The following is a 13,888-nucleotide window of genomic DNA, read 5'->3' as shown; positions in this document are numbered from 1 at the left end:
AGGATAGATAATTTAGTCAATAGTCAAAATGCGCCAATACGGTTAAAGTTTTAGGTACAAAAAATTTCTTCAAAAATTGAAATATTTTAAAGTAAAGATAGCGGTCGCATTCCAAATAACAATATAAAATGTAGTTCAAAGTCACAAACTCCAAGACAAATTTTCAAAATTATAGGAGTTACTAGCAAAAAGAAATTAATGGAAGCGTTGATTAGTTGCATATAGACAGTGTAAGATGGTTCAAACCAGTGTCATATAGTAAGCATTGTAATAATAGTAATAAATTTTAATATATTTAATATAATATATTTAATATATAATATTTTATTATATTTAATATATAATATTTTATTATATTTAATATATAATATTTTATTATATTTAATATATATTATTTATTATAATATGGACAAAATACGAAATATTTATATTGAATCAGAGTCCATCAAATTGATAACGAATTAATTTGAGTAGATTTAAGCTGATTTTCAATTATTAATAATTGCTCAATATTCTGTAGTTATATGCTCTAATATACAATATAAAGTTGCCAGGTCTGTAATTGTTTTATTCAAAAAATAAAGTTAGTTTTTAGAGAAGAAAAAAAGCTTATAACAGGAAGAAATGACCCTTTCAATGCATAATATATCTATTTTTTTATATTTCAATCATTCAATTAGTTCTTCCACATTTTAACAAAAACATTTCTTACCTACTAATAACAATACCCCTAATTGTATTTTCTTCATCGTTTATCAAGAATGCTTGTAAATTGCCATAATCATTTTCATCATTATTATCAGTATCTTCTTCTGCAAAAACATTGATACACGAAAGTCGTTTACAATTTTTCCTAATTGTAGAGAATTTCATATCCAATTTTTGGAAGCTGCAAGTGGCTCTACTACCTTTGTTACATTTACAAAATATAATCATTAAATGTGACTAGGAAGCAGGTTTTTTGCTTGTAAAAATAAAGGATAGTATTCTACATTTGTTATTTTCCAGCCCCAATTCTTTCCGAAAGATTCTAATCCTAGGTAGTCGTGATCTAGATGAAATATTGGTAATCATAAGCAAAAATGGCAGTTTCATGCAAAAAGCAGTCACATGTGTATTCATTCACAATCTGAAAATTCCTTTTTAACTATCAATCATAATTAATTTGTTTCCTTTCTCTTCTGTTTTGGAGGGTTTATTTTCAAATCATAACCTGTGGAAATCACATGATATTGTTAGCTACTTTTAAAGTCTCGTCTCTTAGATCGCATTATTTGAAATGGTATTTTATAAAAATAATTAACAAACAATTTAAAAATCATGTGTTTTATTACCAATCATTCTAGCAGTTTCCTCTTTCTTTTTCATGCATTGTCAAAAGGAGTTCAGTACTTCATTTTTATATAAAAATATTAACCATATTTTTGTACACGCATTTCATGTTATAACAACTCTTTGGATGTTTAGGTATTTAAATTGAACTTTCACTATTATTAATGTAACACAATCCGACTGGTAGTTTTATTATTAAAGATCATTTTTTAATGATAATTTGTCGTCGCCTTATTTTCGTTCGAAATAACTATTTAACGTGGTTGAATAACACATAAGTAATAAGGATTATCTCAAAGATCTTAAAGAAGTTGCCATTGATAGAAAAATAGAGCCAAAAATAATTTCTACCTATCAAGAACACCATTATTTTTAGTGAGGACAAAACAAACTTTAAAAAAAAAAAAAAAAAAAAAAAAAAAAAAAAAAAAAACAATTTCACGATTCTTGACCAACGCGACCTACAGCAAAAAAAAGGGGGGGCTGAGAATAGTAAAATCGTATACAGTATTTTATTAGTGAAAAAAAGGTCGTCTAAGAATCAAGAAAGTAGCCATTTTTCAAACAATAATATTACCAAAATGTTTTTTTACTTCATTCAACATTAATTTTGGCAAGCAATGAAATTTTTTTGAAAGTTGACAATTTAGGTAACATTTCACTATGGGTCACTTATGCATATTAGATGCACATAACATATTACGAACAAAACATATTACATTGGTACTCATTTAATGTAAGAGCATTGCTTGTGAAACGTCTTCAAAAAAAAACTATTTTGAGTTGCGTTTTTTGACCTAGGAGACGACGCTCACTTCCCCAGAGGAGAAAAACTTAGTTAATCCATACTGAGACATAACCAAAAGAATTTCTTAAAATAAATAATAATAAAAACTTCGACGGAATTTTTTTTTCTTCTCGAATCTTATTTTTGCTCCTTAACTACTGGATTTCTATATTTTTGCAAGTATCACAATTCAAACCTATTTTCAACGGTTTAATTTCTTTTTATGATACAAACCAGATTTTAAATGCTTACTGCGTTTTTGTTACATTTTAAGAGTTTATTTCTATTGATAATCTAATTGCTCTTAGTATAGTTATATATTATGAATCTCTTTAATATTTTAGATACAGCTTTAAATGGTAACAAACCAGAAGAGCAAGATGTTCCAGAAGTGAAAAATATGCGCTACTGGGCCAATAAAAGTAAGAAATATTATATGTTCACACTAAAAAATTTACTTAAATTAAGAAAAAATTCTTTGTAATCAATGCCTGATTAATCATAAGGCCTGAGAGGCCTAGGGCTCCATCTTTTCTGTGGACCCTCTGACTGTTACAAATATATTCTATTTATGTTTTTCTGAAGAATTTGTCTATTAGAAATATAAGTTAACAAAAATTTAAATAAGTATAAATTTAAATTTATTAATATATCGCAATTTACTCGTGTTGTAAATAATTTAAAAACACTTTATAATTGAACAAAATGCAAATTTGGTTTAAAGTAACAATCAGGGGGCTCCCTATAGTTTTGCTCCTAGGACCCCGGATTTTCTAGATCAGGTCCTGTTTGTAATATTCTTGGTCAATCATTTCAAAGAGTATCCTTAAACACAGTCATAAAACTTTAACCGTTAAATCTGACCTCATAAATCATTTAAAGAGAATATTTTTTAAACCATGGTTATATGCTTCGCTACGCAACTATGGTCTAAAGTTTATAAACAAAACTTCAATATATACAGGTTGTATGTCATCGACAGTTTTCATAAATTTATAATTCTCATAAATAAATCATAAATTATGCATATATTTATCCTCTCTATGCTTCTGTTTCAAATATTTTCCAATAGATTGAGATGCAGATAAGAAAACTTATAAATTAACGAAAAAATGATTAAAAAAATCACATCAGTTATTCGAAGTCTTTAAATAAATGAAAATCAAATTACAATATTTTTAAAATGTTAAGCATCAGCCGAAATCACATGACGTAATTGGAGGATGAACTAACATTTGCATAGTAAAACACAATACATGAGACTTGCAGTGTCCTGAGTCGGAATTTATGACATAAAACCAGAAACTCTGGAAAGAAACTAATGAAATTTTCTGTGCTATCCAGTAAATGCTTTTAACAATTTCTTGTAACTTAAAATAGAAGTTTCTCATTTTATTAGTGGAGGTAAATTATCGTACAATTTAAATCCTATACATAAAAAATTTAAGCAGAATTTCTTTATGAGCAAAAGGAATACAAAGACACAATTAATTTATCTAAGACTGTATTATACTCCTGTTTCATGAATTAAAGAAAAAATTTTAAAATAAATTTAAATTTTATAAACAAATAGATGATTTAATGGAAAAATTTTAAGACAGCGATAATTTTTAACTGAGATTGAAAAATTGCTATATGAAAACATTTATAAATTTGTTTCGGATTTTGATTAAACAGCTAATATTATTGTTGTAATCTCCGCCCCATACAGAGATTCCATAGCTAACTATTGTGTTTGCTCATGCACTATATGTGTTTCGTAAAACATTTGAACTCACAATTTTTCTTGATAAAATTCAGTTAAAATAAATCTTTATATGTTCCTCAAATAACTAATGTGAGACTTTCATTTTAGGTTATGGTCGACCAGGGCCCGCGCTAAGGATTTCAAATTATTAGCCAATAAATTAGCCACATATCAAAAGTATTCGCCAATTTTCGAAAGTCTTTGCCAAATGCAAATCTTATATTTTTATGTTTATGATCTTATCGAATATTTTTATGATCTCTTTATTTTTATGATCAATTCCCCCCCCCCCTGAAAACTATTTTACGGTAGTTTGTTTCAGGCTTATATTACTTGGATTCAAATCTAATTGGACATGCGGCGCATCTACCGAAAATTACTGCAATGGAATAAAAAATACTGATTTGTTTAGAAAAATTCATTTTGACGTAATTTTGAGGATCGAGTTAAATATATATTTTTCTTTCCAGCAGAAAAAAATTATTCGCCAATACTTTCCCCAAAACACAATTTTAATCGCTAAATTTACGATTTTACAGATAGGTGACGAATGCTTAGCGTGGGCCCTGGTCAACAGTGAAGCTTATACATTTTATAGACAAAACCGATTCTAATGAAATGCAATCACAAGCTGTGACAGAGAAATTATTTGAATGAAAAATGATTGAAATATTATTTTTAGATTGGTTAACTGGATGAAAGTCAATAAATTTGGTTTTTTAGCATTAACTGCAAGATTATTGGAGATAAATCTTTTTCCAATCTTGTGTAATTCTTCATTTATAATTTTTCGCAAGAATTTTTTAAAACTTCGGCCAGACACCCTCACATTTTAAAAAGAATCCCTTAGATGCCAGATCAAACGGATAAACGGCACCAAATAAATAAATAAATTTTATGATTATATTTTATGAGGTCGAAATGTTATTGAATTTAAAAACGTACATAAGAATTTATAAAATAAATTACTGCTTCTTAAAAAGTGTTTACCTACCCCAATCGCTGTACATAAGAAAATAATTAACACATACACGTTGAAATTAGTGAGTGTAACATCATTTTAAAATAACATGTCGAAGATCGTGCACTTACTGATAATACCTTAATAATAAGAATGTTGATGTAGATTCGTTGTTAATATCATTATTGAAACAGAATAATGATAGGTACATTCTTAATTGATTCGGAAAAGATGTTCAGCCAAGTAAAAGTTTCCCTCATGCATGAATTTGTATATTTAAGATTAACATGCATAGCAGGACTTTAAAAATCTTCAAGCCCTGGTACACACAAATAATAAATAAAATATTATCTCTAATGAAAAGGATAATTAATGATAAAATAAAGAAATCAAAAATATCCTTTTTTTATCACTATTGAGTCTGATTTTTCTTTTAAAATAGTGACTGTTCTTCAATCATTATTATGTATAAAATATATTTATAAATGTAAAAATATTATTAATTAAAATTGCTTTTAAAAGTTTCGCTGCTCTAAATTTTTTCTCTCTCTAATAGTCTATCAATTGAATTAATTATTATTATGTTATGAATATTAATGAAATTATTTTAAGCATTTCTTTTTATTAATTTTCTTTCAGTCAGCCACGTTTTTAAAAAGGTAAGACATCCCAAGAAGAGGAGAAGGAGCAGTTTTGGGTCCCTCTTTTCTTCAATAGGTAAGATAGGTCTTGTAATAAATAGCTTATTCAAAATTTTTGAGGAACTACTTTTAGCCCCTATTAATTGCCACGTTACAATGGTTACTAACTGAAAGCAAAACAAAAATAAGGAAAAAAAGAATGTTAAAGTATCAATAAGAAAGAAAGATGTTGAGACGGTTAATTCATTTGTAGATATCCTCTCCGACCCAAAAGATAACTATTGTACTACTCAAGACAGTCCCCCCCCCCCAGAACACACCTGCTATTAATGTGATGGTCAGTCGCAGAAAGGGAGGAAGAACTCAGAGAAAGTTTGGGGATTACACAATGAGATTGGCATTGGCGTATTTTAGTACCTTGAAGACTAGAAACTCACCAATTCTCTCAAAAGAAGTTGCATACTAGTATATTAGAAGTATTTTAAATTAAGCTATGCACTAGGTATTTTTCATGTTATTACTGAAATTAACTTTTTATGGACTTCGTTTTAAAGGAATGTATCGCCGTAATTCAGTATTTTTTTGTGTTCTGAAAGTATTAATACAAAAAAGTCACTAAAATTGAATTGAAATGGAAAAAATGTGAGAGAAGTTAAGAATGTTTTTTTTTTTTCTGTGGTGGTAGCATATACACACATACTTATTTGTGAGAATTAAACTTTTATCAATCTGAATTTTTGAAGCATTCATTCAACTACAAATAAAATAGTAACGAAAAATTAAAATAAATACCAAAAATTGCTATATATATATATATATATATATATATATATATATATATATATATATATATATATATATATATATATATATAAGTATAAAAACACACCTATAGAAAATTTTAAATTTATATTATATATAAATAGAATAGTGTTATACTGTTCAGTTTCTTGCGGTCAATGGTAATTAACGTAATGCTTAATGATTTGATTCTCGATTTAATGAATGTGACTTAAATTAGTCTCCTCGTTCACGACGCATAAATATTTTCAAAAGAGTGTATATAATCATGTAGTTACGTTTTTTAGGCAACGTCAAGATTAGACAGATGTCTGAGAAATAAATTTGGTAATTATGAAAATTCATTTCCGGTTAAGTATGTAACGAGGAGAAATTTTTGCATTAATAATGGAAAAAAAACTTTGTTTACTGAACATTAAAAAAAAGGTTTTCCTAAGAAGACTATTTATGAATTTTCTTTTTAAATCATTTTCACGTGAATTTTGAAGGAAAAATAAATATATACTGATATCATGAAATATTTTTTTAAAAATTTTCTTTTTGGAGAAATGGTGTATTAGTAAATCTTAATAAAAAAGGAGACTGTATTTTCGTGCGAAAATTTAAAATATAATTTTTAAGCTATTTATTTATTTTTAAATTAGTTCAAAGTACTTGGTACGTATTTTTCCTAATATATTTAAAAAAATATTTTATTTTGGAAACTGACTTGAAATTGTTTAGAAAAAATAAATTTAATAAACAATTTTTAAAACTACTTGATGAACAGATCTGTAAAACTATTGATTAAAAAAAAGAGGAAAAAGAAACTATATTCTTTCGCTGCTGTTATTTTCTTTTTTACGTACTATTATTTTTTTTTTTTTTTTTTGCAATGAAATAAAAATTTTATCAATATAGCTTTTAATATCGTATTTACATACAAATATTCTCTATTTTAAATGCAATAAAAATAAATATTTGAAAAATAATAATTTTATTAAAAGATCCGATTAAAAATTTTTAAAAAAATATATTTACTTGCATTTTATAGTATTGTTACGAGATTAAATTTCACCTTTGATTTTTATAACATCTATTTTACTGATTACTTAAAAAAATTTTAATGAGAATAATAAATAGTAATGAATTTTAAACTACTTTTGGAGAAGCTTTTTGAAGTAAAAAAATTTTTTTTTCATTTTATTCCGAAACATCTGCTTAATTACCTTTTTTTAAAATTCTTCTGGAATTGAATTTGATTGGAAATGGATTTCAAGTTTTGTCTTTTTTTAATATTTATTGGAATTTAGAAAAGAAAAGAGAGGAAGAGTATTTTTCTATCAGAACTTATAAATCACAAAATAATTTTGCACATGAACGAATGTCAAAGGAAATAAGGGAAAGAAAGCAGAGTTTAAGGGGAGATGAGTCCTTAATAGTTGTAGTATTTAAATTTTCTTTGTACCCGATAAAATCATACTTAGACCTATATTTTACCTGGTACGTTACGCGCGCATATGCTGTGTAATGCACTTGATGCGTTTTGTGCATTAACCTGGTAAAATACATATTCAAATCCAGTATTAAGCCCTTGATAAATTAAGTACATAAGTGTGAAAGCCGCATAAGAATTTTGTGCGTCTCTATTTAGTTTCTTTTAAAAATAGTTTAATGGCATAAACCTTAATAACTGTAGAACTCAGAGATCTAGAATCAGTTTGAAGGTGCGACGAAATAAAAATTGTAAGGCCTGATTAATATGTGTCGAAGGTTTATGGTATGGCAATAATAAGAAGAGCTCTCTTTCCAAATCTTTCTTCGTACGTCTCTATTTAATTTCTTTTAAAAATAGTTTAATAGCATAAACCTTAATAACTATAGAACTCCGAGATCTAAAATCAGTCTCAAGTTGAGGCGAAATAAAATAGTTCTCTTTGAAACATTCATTTTAGAACACTTAATGAATATTATAGAATATATATAGAAGACGTAAAATAATAAGGAAAAATCTATTCGGCATAATTTGTTAAAACTTAATACTATAATACTTTAGAGAAACTTGCGAATATGTTACTGTATTAATATTTTATTGAGTTGTGTAAGATAAACTAATTTTGTTAGCAAAGTAATGATTTTTCAATAAAATTAGATTCAGTATCATTCAAAAAACTTAAGTTTTCATTCCTGTTTTTGTAAAATATATCATAACTTTATTTTAAAATTACCGTTACATTCATGTAAACATTTTTTATTATAAATTGCTATAGATAGAAATATTTTAATTTATTTAATTTAATTTTATAAATTCTTAAATTAAAATTAAACAAAAGTAGGATTCAAATTATTCAAAAAAAAGTAGTCTCTTAATTCTTAAATTAAAATGTTTATGTGTATAAATGAAATTTAAGACAAATATCGAAAAAAATAAAAATGTATCGAATTTTAGGATTTTTTTTCTCTCCTCTAAGCTGTTTAGTGTATATAGTATATATTTATTGAATAGTATCTGGGTTATATCCAGCATAATAAATAAATTCCCCTACACGAAGAATTGGTCGGAAATCGAGGTTAGTAGCATTGAATTGAATATAATCTTAAGTTTTCTTATCATATCATAGGTAATAACTCAATCAAAAGAATTTTTCACTATTTCAAGATCGAGTACAATTGGTCCTCTTACAGCTATGTAAATGTAGAACATACACTGCCCTAATTTGAGGATTATTTTGTAGCTGCTTTTTGCTATAGCTTAAAAATATTGATTGAAATTGAACAAAAGTTTTGAAGCAATTTTTAATTAATTACAAGATAATGATTTTAAAATTGAACAGAAAGTAAATCGTTTAAAATTGCTCAAGATATGAGCGTATTAAGTATTTTTTTCAAAATTTTGTCGGGAATTGTAGTTAGCAACTCGTGGGAAAAAAACGATTTGAATATCTTCAAACAATTATTCTGCAAAATTAGGAAAAAATATTTTTTTCAGCGCAGGTGGGAAAGAACTACTTTAAAAACGTATTTTAAAGGGTTTTTTTTTGCCTAATTTTAACATGCTTAATAAAAAATTGCTCCTAAAACTTTTATTTCATTAAGTATTTTTCCTGTTTTAGGAAAAAATCGTATGACAAATAAAAGTTTTTACTTATTTATTTTATAAAAATGTCCATATTTTCATAATATGTAAGCTAATCTTATGAAATTTTATGCACTTCTTACAAATAATAAAGTGTCCTTTGAGTTAATAAATTTATTGTTACATTTTCTGAAATAAGATGTTATAATACTTGTCTTCGCTCATAATTTATTGCCGGCCCCTTAGACCACCTCTGAAGTTTTTAAAATTTATTACACTTTTGAAATTCATAAAATAATCTTCTAGGTATTTTGTGAGAAATTCAAAAAAAAAAAAAAAAAAAAAAAAAAAAAGAGAAAAAGGTGAAAAATTGATAGTGTCTTATCTATTATTGCACGGTAGTGTATATTTAAATTTCCTTAGTTTTATTTCATAGCTGTTTTATTTGTTATGAAATGTTCGCGCCTTGATTAACACAACTGTTCCATCTATATTTTAGAAACATTCAAAATAATTTTTTTTCATAAGCACCACTCTTCGCTAGTTTTAAAATTTTTATTAAAAGATATATATTTGAGAAGATGATTAAGATTCATAAAAGATTATCCTGATTCATCACAGCAGAATTAAATAATTAATACACAATTTTATTATTGCAAGTGAAGAATGGTGTGGAACGAAAAGCGAACACTTTTAAACTGTGTTAAAAAGGAATTGCTTTTAAATATTTTTATGCTACATTTACTGTAATTAATAGATAGCGTCAATCTTTAATAATTTTCTTTTTTAAAATGTTACTTTAAGACTACCTATGTGTAGTTTTTCTACCTTGTCAAGAATTCTAAAAAAAAAAAATTTTTGATCTCACAATTATGGAATAACCTATTTAGAATTAAATTACTAATAAATTAATAATAAAAAATTAGTGACAAAAAGAATGATGTTCCATGTCCTGTTTAGTTCCTAGCATGTGGCTGCATTAAATCACACTAATTTACTAATATTGCTGTAAATAATCAATACATAAATTTTAATAATAAACACACACTAAAAAAATGTCTTAAGAAATTTCATATTTAACTTACTTTATGTTTTATAAAATGCTGTGAGCAAAGGGGATTAAAAATATTACGAAATAACTCTACAATACTGATATCTTAATTACAATAAATACATTTTTAAAAATAATCTAGCGGAAAAGAAAGCAGTCTTTAAAAACTCTGAATTTTATTCTTCTTGTTTTGTAAAATCAAACATCTTGTAAATAATAAATATTAACGAAAGCAATAAATAAATTTTAAAACGAATTACAATAAATGCATTTTTAAAAATAATCTCGCGGAAAAGAAAGCAGTCTTTAAAAATTCCGAATTTTATTCTTCTTGTTTTGTAAAGTCATAACATTTTGCAAATAATAAATATTAACGAATCGAAATGGCGCCAATCAGAGATAAGCGCATCATGACTATCAACCCCTATGGAAAGAAAGATAACGTCAAGTGCGATGGATTAGTGTCAACTTCAAACCTGTGATCGTAAAGGGAAGGGGGAAAACTTTGAGCGAATAACACCTGTGACTGTGGGCCAGAAAGGATTCTCCCTTTCTGGCCCAAAGACGGTTTTGATGACGACTTGACGAAAGACATCTAACGTCATGACTTCTGACTTGATGACAAAAGACAACTTTGATGACGAAATAGCTTATCGACAAAAGGACTTAGTCGCTGGAATGACCAAGTCAATCAAAGGCCATAGTCAATGAAACAACCTGTCAACCAATTATGAGATCAAAATCAATAAGGATTAATTTATGATTGAAAGAGTGTTTGAAAAAAAAAAAGGAATTTACTAAAAGAGGAAACAACCCCCCCCCCCCAAAAAAAAAAAACTACCAATCTTGGTCAAAAATGAAATAAAAAATATATGGGAAGGTGGAGAATTACCGGGGATTTGAAGGCCTGTTGGTGCTATTCTGTTTGACCTAGAAATAGTCTGATTCAACAAAGATATATATTGTTTAGTTATAAACAATATATTAATCTCGAAAAATCATTGATGTACTACTTTTTTTATAAATGATTTTTTTTTCTAGAAAAAGTCAAACCAATTGGTTTTACCCTAATACCCCGAATACACATGTTAACTCTATTAGAAATTTAGAAATATTAGAATTTCAGCGAAAAAGTAGCCGTCTTTTCTATTTTATCTGACAATTTAAAAAAATTATACATGTAATTTGCATGCTATGTAGTCAAGGCTATACTGCAAGAGAGAGGGGAAAGAGAAGGACGCTGTCCTGGGGTCCAGGACGACTGAGGGCCTGACCAAAATTCGATGTTTTTTCACCAGAAAATGGCAGAGAATGTGTTTATATCCATAAAAAAACTACAATTTTGTATAAAGGGTTTTCAAAAATTCTATTAACTATGAAAATAAGTCTTTTTATACTTTGAGGATGGGGCTCCTAAAATCTTTGTGCAGCGTTTGATGTTATTATTTTTTTCCTCTGCTGCACTACAGCTTTCATGGGTCCAGCATAGAAACACATCAAGGGTCTTACTCCGAGAGCAGTGGTTAACGAAACGGAACAGAAAAGCTCGACTTATCGGACTAAATCTAAACGGGCTACATTATTGTTTTTTAGGGTGTGAATCTTTAGTAAACGTATAATAGGACTAAATATTATTATCATTCTAATGACTAATAAATAAGGATAGTTTAAATAAAAAAGAACAATAGAGAGTTGATACAGTAAAACAAACTTATCTACTCAGACACCGTGAATAAATCAACAACAACACGCCTATGCGGTAGGTCTTTCTTCTTGACGAGTAAAGTGTAATTCAGAGTGTATTTGCTAGCAGAAGTCATTTCCCCAAAATACAGGTACCCGGTTTTACCCCATCACCTGGCCTTGTTCGACTCCCCCTACATATATAGGGTCACAAATGAAAAGTCATTACACTTAAACACAATTTGTAAAATACTAAGAGTAGATACACGAAATCTAAGGGTTAAGCAAAAAAAAAAAAAAGGAGGTAAAGGCAGGGTTAATTCTAAAATAGAAACTTCTGTATTTTATTACAGACCAGGATTTTTCAAAAAAATTTACACTAATTTGCCTTGCAAGTTCTCACAGAGCACAGCCTTTCTGTAGGACATCCCAAAATTGTCATGTAAAGGACTCCGTGACTTCCATATAAAGTCTTTTATAAACCGCAAGACGTCTTCGGATGTATTTTGCACGTTCTAAATGTCATTGTGGGAAAAAACTACATCTTTTGGTTGACAGTTAACTACTTTACTACAAATTCAGTTAAACAACTGCAATTTCTTCAATGTAAAAATTACAATTAAACTAAATACACAAGTGGGCGACCTTTGTGCTAAAATACGAACTAAGGTAGACAACGTTAAAGAGCACAAAAATATTATTAAAAGCAGACAGCTGTTTCGGATGCTCAAAGGGCAACCTTCATCAGTGCAACCTGTTGCACTGATGAAGGTTGCCCTTTGAGCATCCGAAACAGCTGTCTGCTTTTAATAATATTTTTGTGCTCTTTAACGTTGTCTACCTTAGTTCGTACAATTAAACTACTTTCAATAATTTTAATAAATACAAAATTCAAAATTTGAGTGAAATTGGTCATACAGTTCTTGAGAAATCGAATTTTAAAATTACTACTTTTTCAAAATTCGATTTCTCAGGAACTATCTGACCAATTTCGCTCAAAATTTGTATTCTGCCATTAAAAATTGCTTTCTTTAAAATGTTGTAAGAAATTGTGTACCCTACAATTACAAAGTTTTTCGACTATTATTAAGGAAAATAATAAATATTTACTCAAAGTTATATTTTGCAATTAATTATATTTTGCAATATTTATGATTTGCATCTTTGGATAAACTTATCTTATACTTGCCTGCAAAAAATTTTCAAATCGCTTAAAAAGTTTTTGAGATATTTACATTAATAACCGACGTTGAACAGTTGACCCAATTTTGGGTTAACGACTTTAATGTTCAACTTCATCATAGCCTTGTAATTTTGAACCCGATCCAGAAGACTGGATAAAGCATTGGGAGAAATTTGATGGAACTAACCCGCATTTGCGTTACATAGAGAGGCAATTTTCGAGATACAGTGAAATAAGCAATAAGTAAAATTAACATTAAAGGATCTAAACTGTGGACCGCTCTCCTGACCATTTAGCCGATATTCCCCATATTTTTGGGATCAGAAATCTAAATCCATCGAGAAAAAAAAGAGTTTTTTTCAATTCAGAGAATTTTTTTAGAGACATTTATTTATTGTGTCTGATATCGTAACTTAAAATACACACTAACTAAACTGAGCTAACCTATTAGCATATTTAAAGTCACTCCATCGAATCATTAAGTTTAAGTCATAGTAAGCCCGACCACTGGATCAAAAATACATTTACGTTTGTAGGCATAGATATGTTGTGAGTGAATTGATAAATTAGATATAATTCATAATTGTTAGATAAAACCTTGTAGTTAAACCAACGTTAAAAGTCCAGTCCCAGGAAACGCTTTATTG

At 27.6% G+C, this 13,888-nt stretch overlaps 1 protein-coding gene across 3 annotated transcripts in view; it reads left to right on the top strand.

The window, feature by feature from the left end:
- LOC107446262 (A-type potassium channel modulatory protein KCNIP1) overlaps positions 1-13,888 on the top strand; it is a 90,054-nt gene that overhangs the window by 58,944 nt on the left and 17,222 nt on the right. For all 3 annotated transcript variants that reach the window (XM_087154910.1, XM_087154911.1, XM_087154909.1), the window contains exons 3-4: positions 2,464-2,541; positions 5,467-5,544. In XM_087154910.1, coding sequence (XP_087011036.1) covers positions 2,464-2,541; positions 5,467-5,544 — 156 coding nt within the window. The remainder of the gene's footprint in view (positions 1-2,463; positions 2,542-5,466; positions 5,545-13,888) is intronic.

Source organism: Parasteatoda tepidariorum, chromosome 11 (genome assembly GCF_982258835.1).
Source record: "Parasteatoda tepidariorum strain Cologne lab strain chromosome 11, Ptep-v5.0, whole genome shotgun sequence".
Lineage (NCBI taxonomy): Eukaryota > Metazoa > Arthropoda > Arachnida > Araneae > Theridiidae > Parasteatoda > Parasteatoda tepidariorum.
This window is presented reverse-complemented; position numbering and strand designations above follow the sequence as displayed.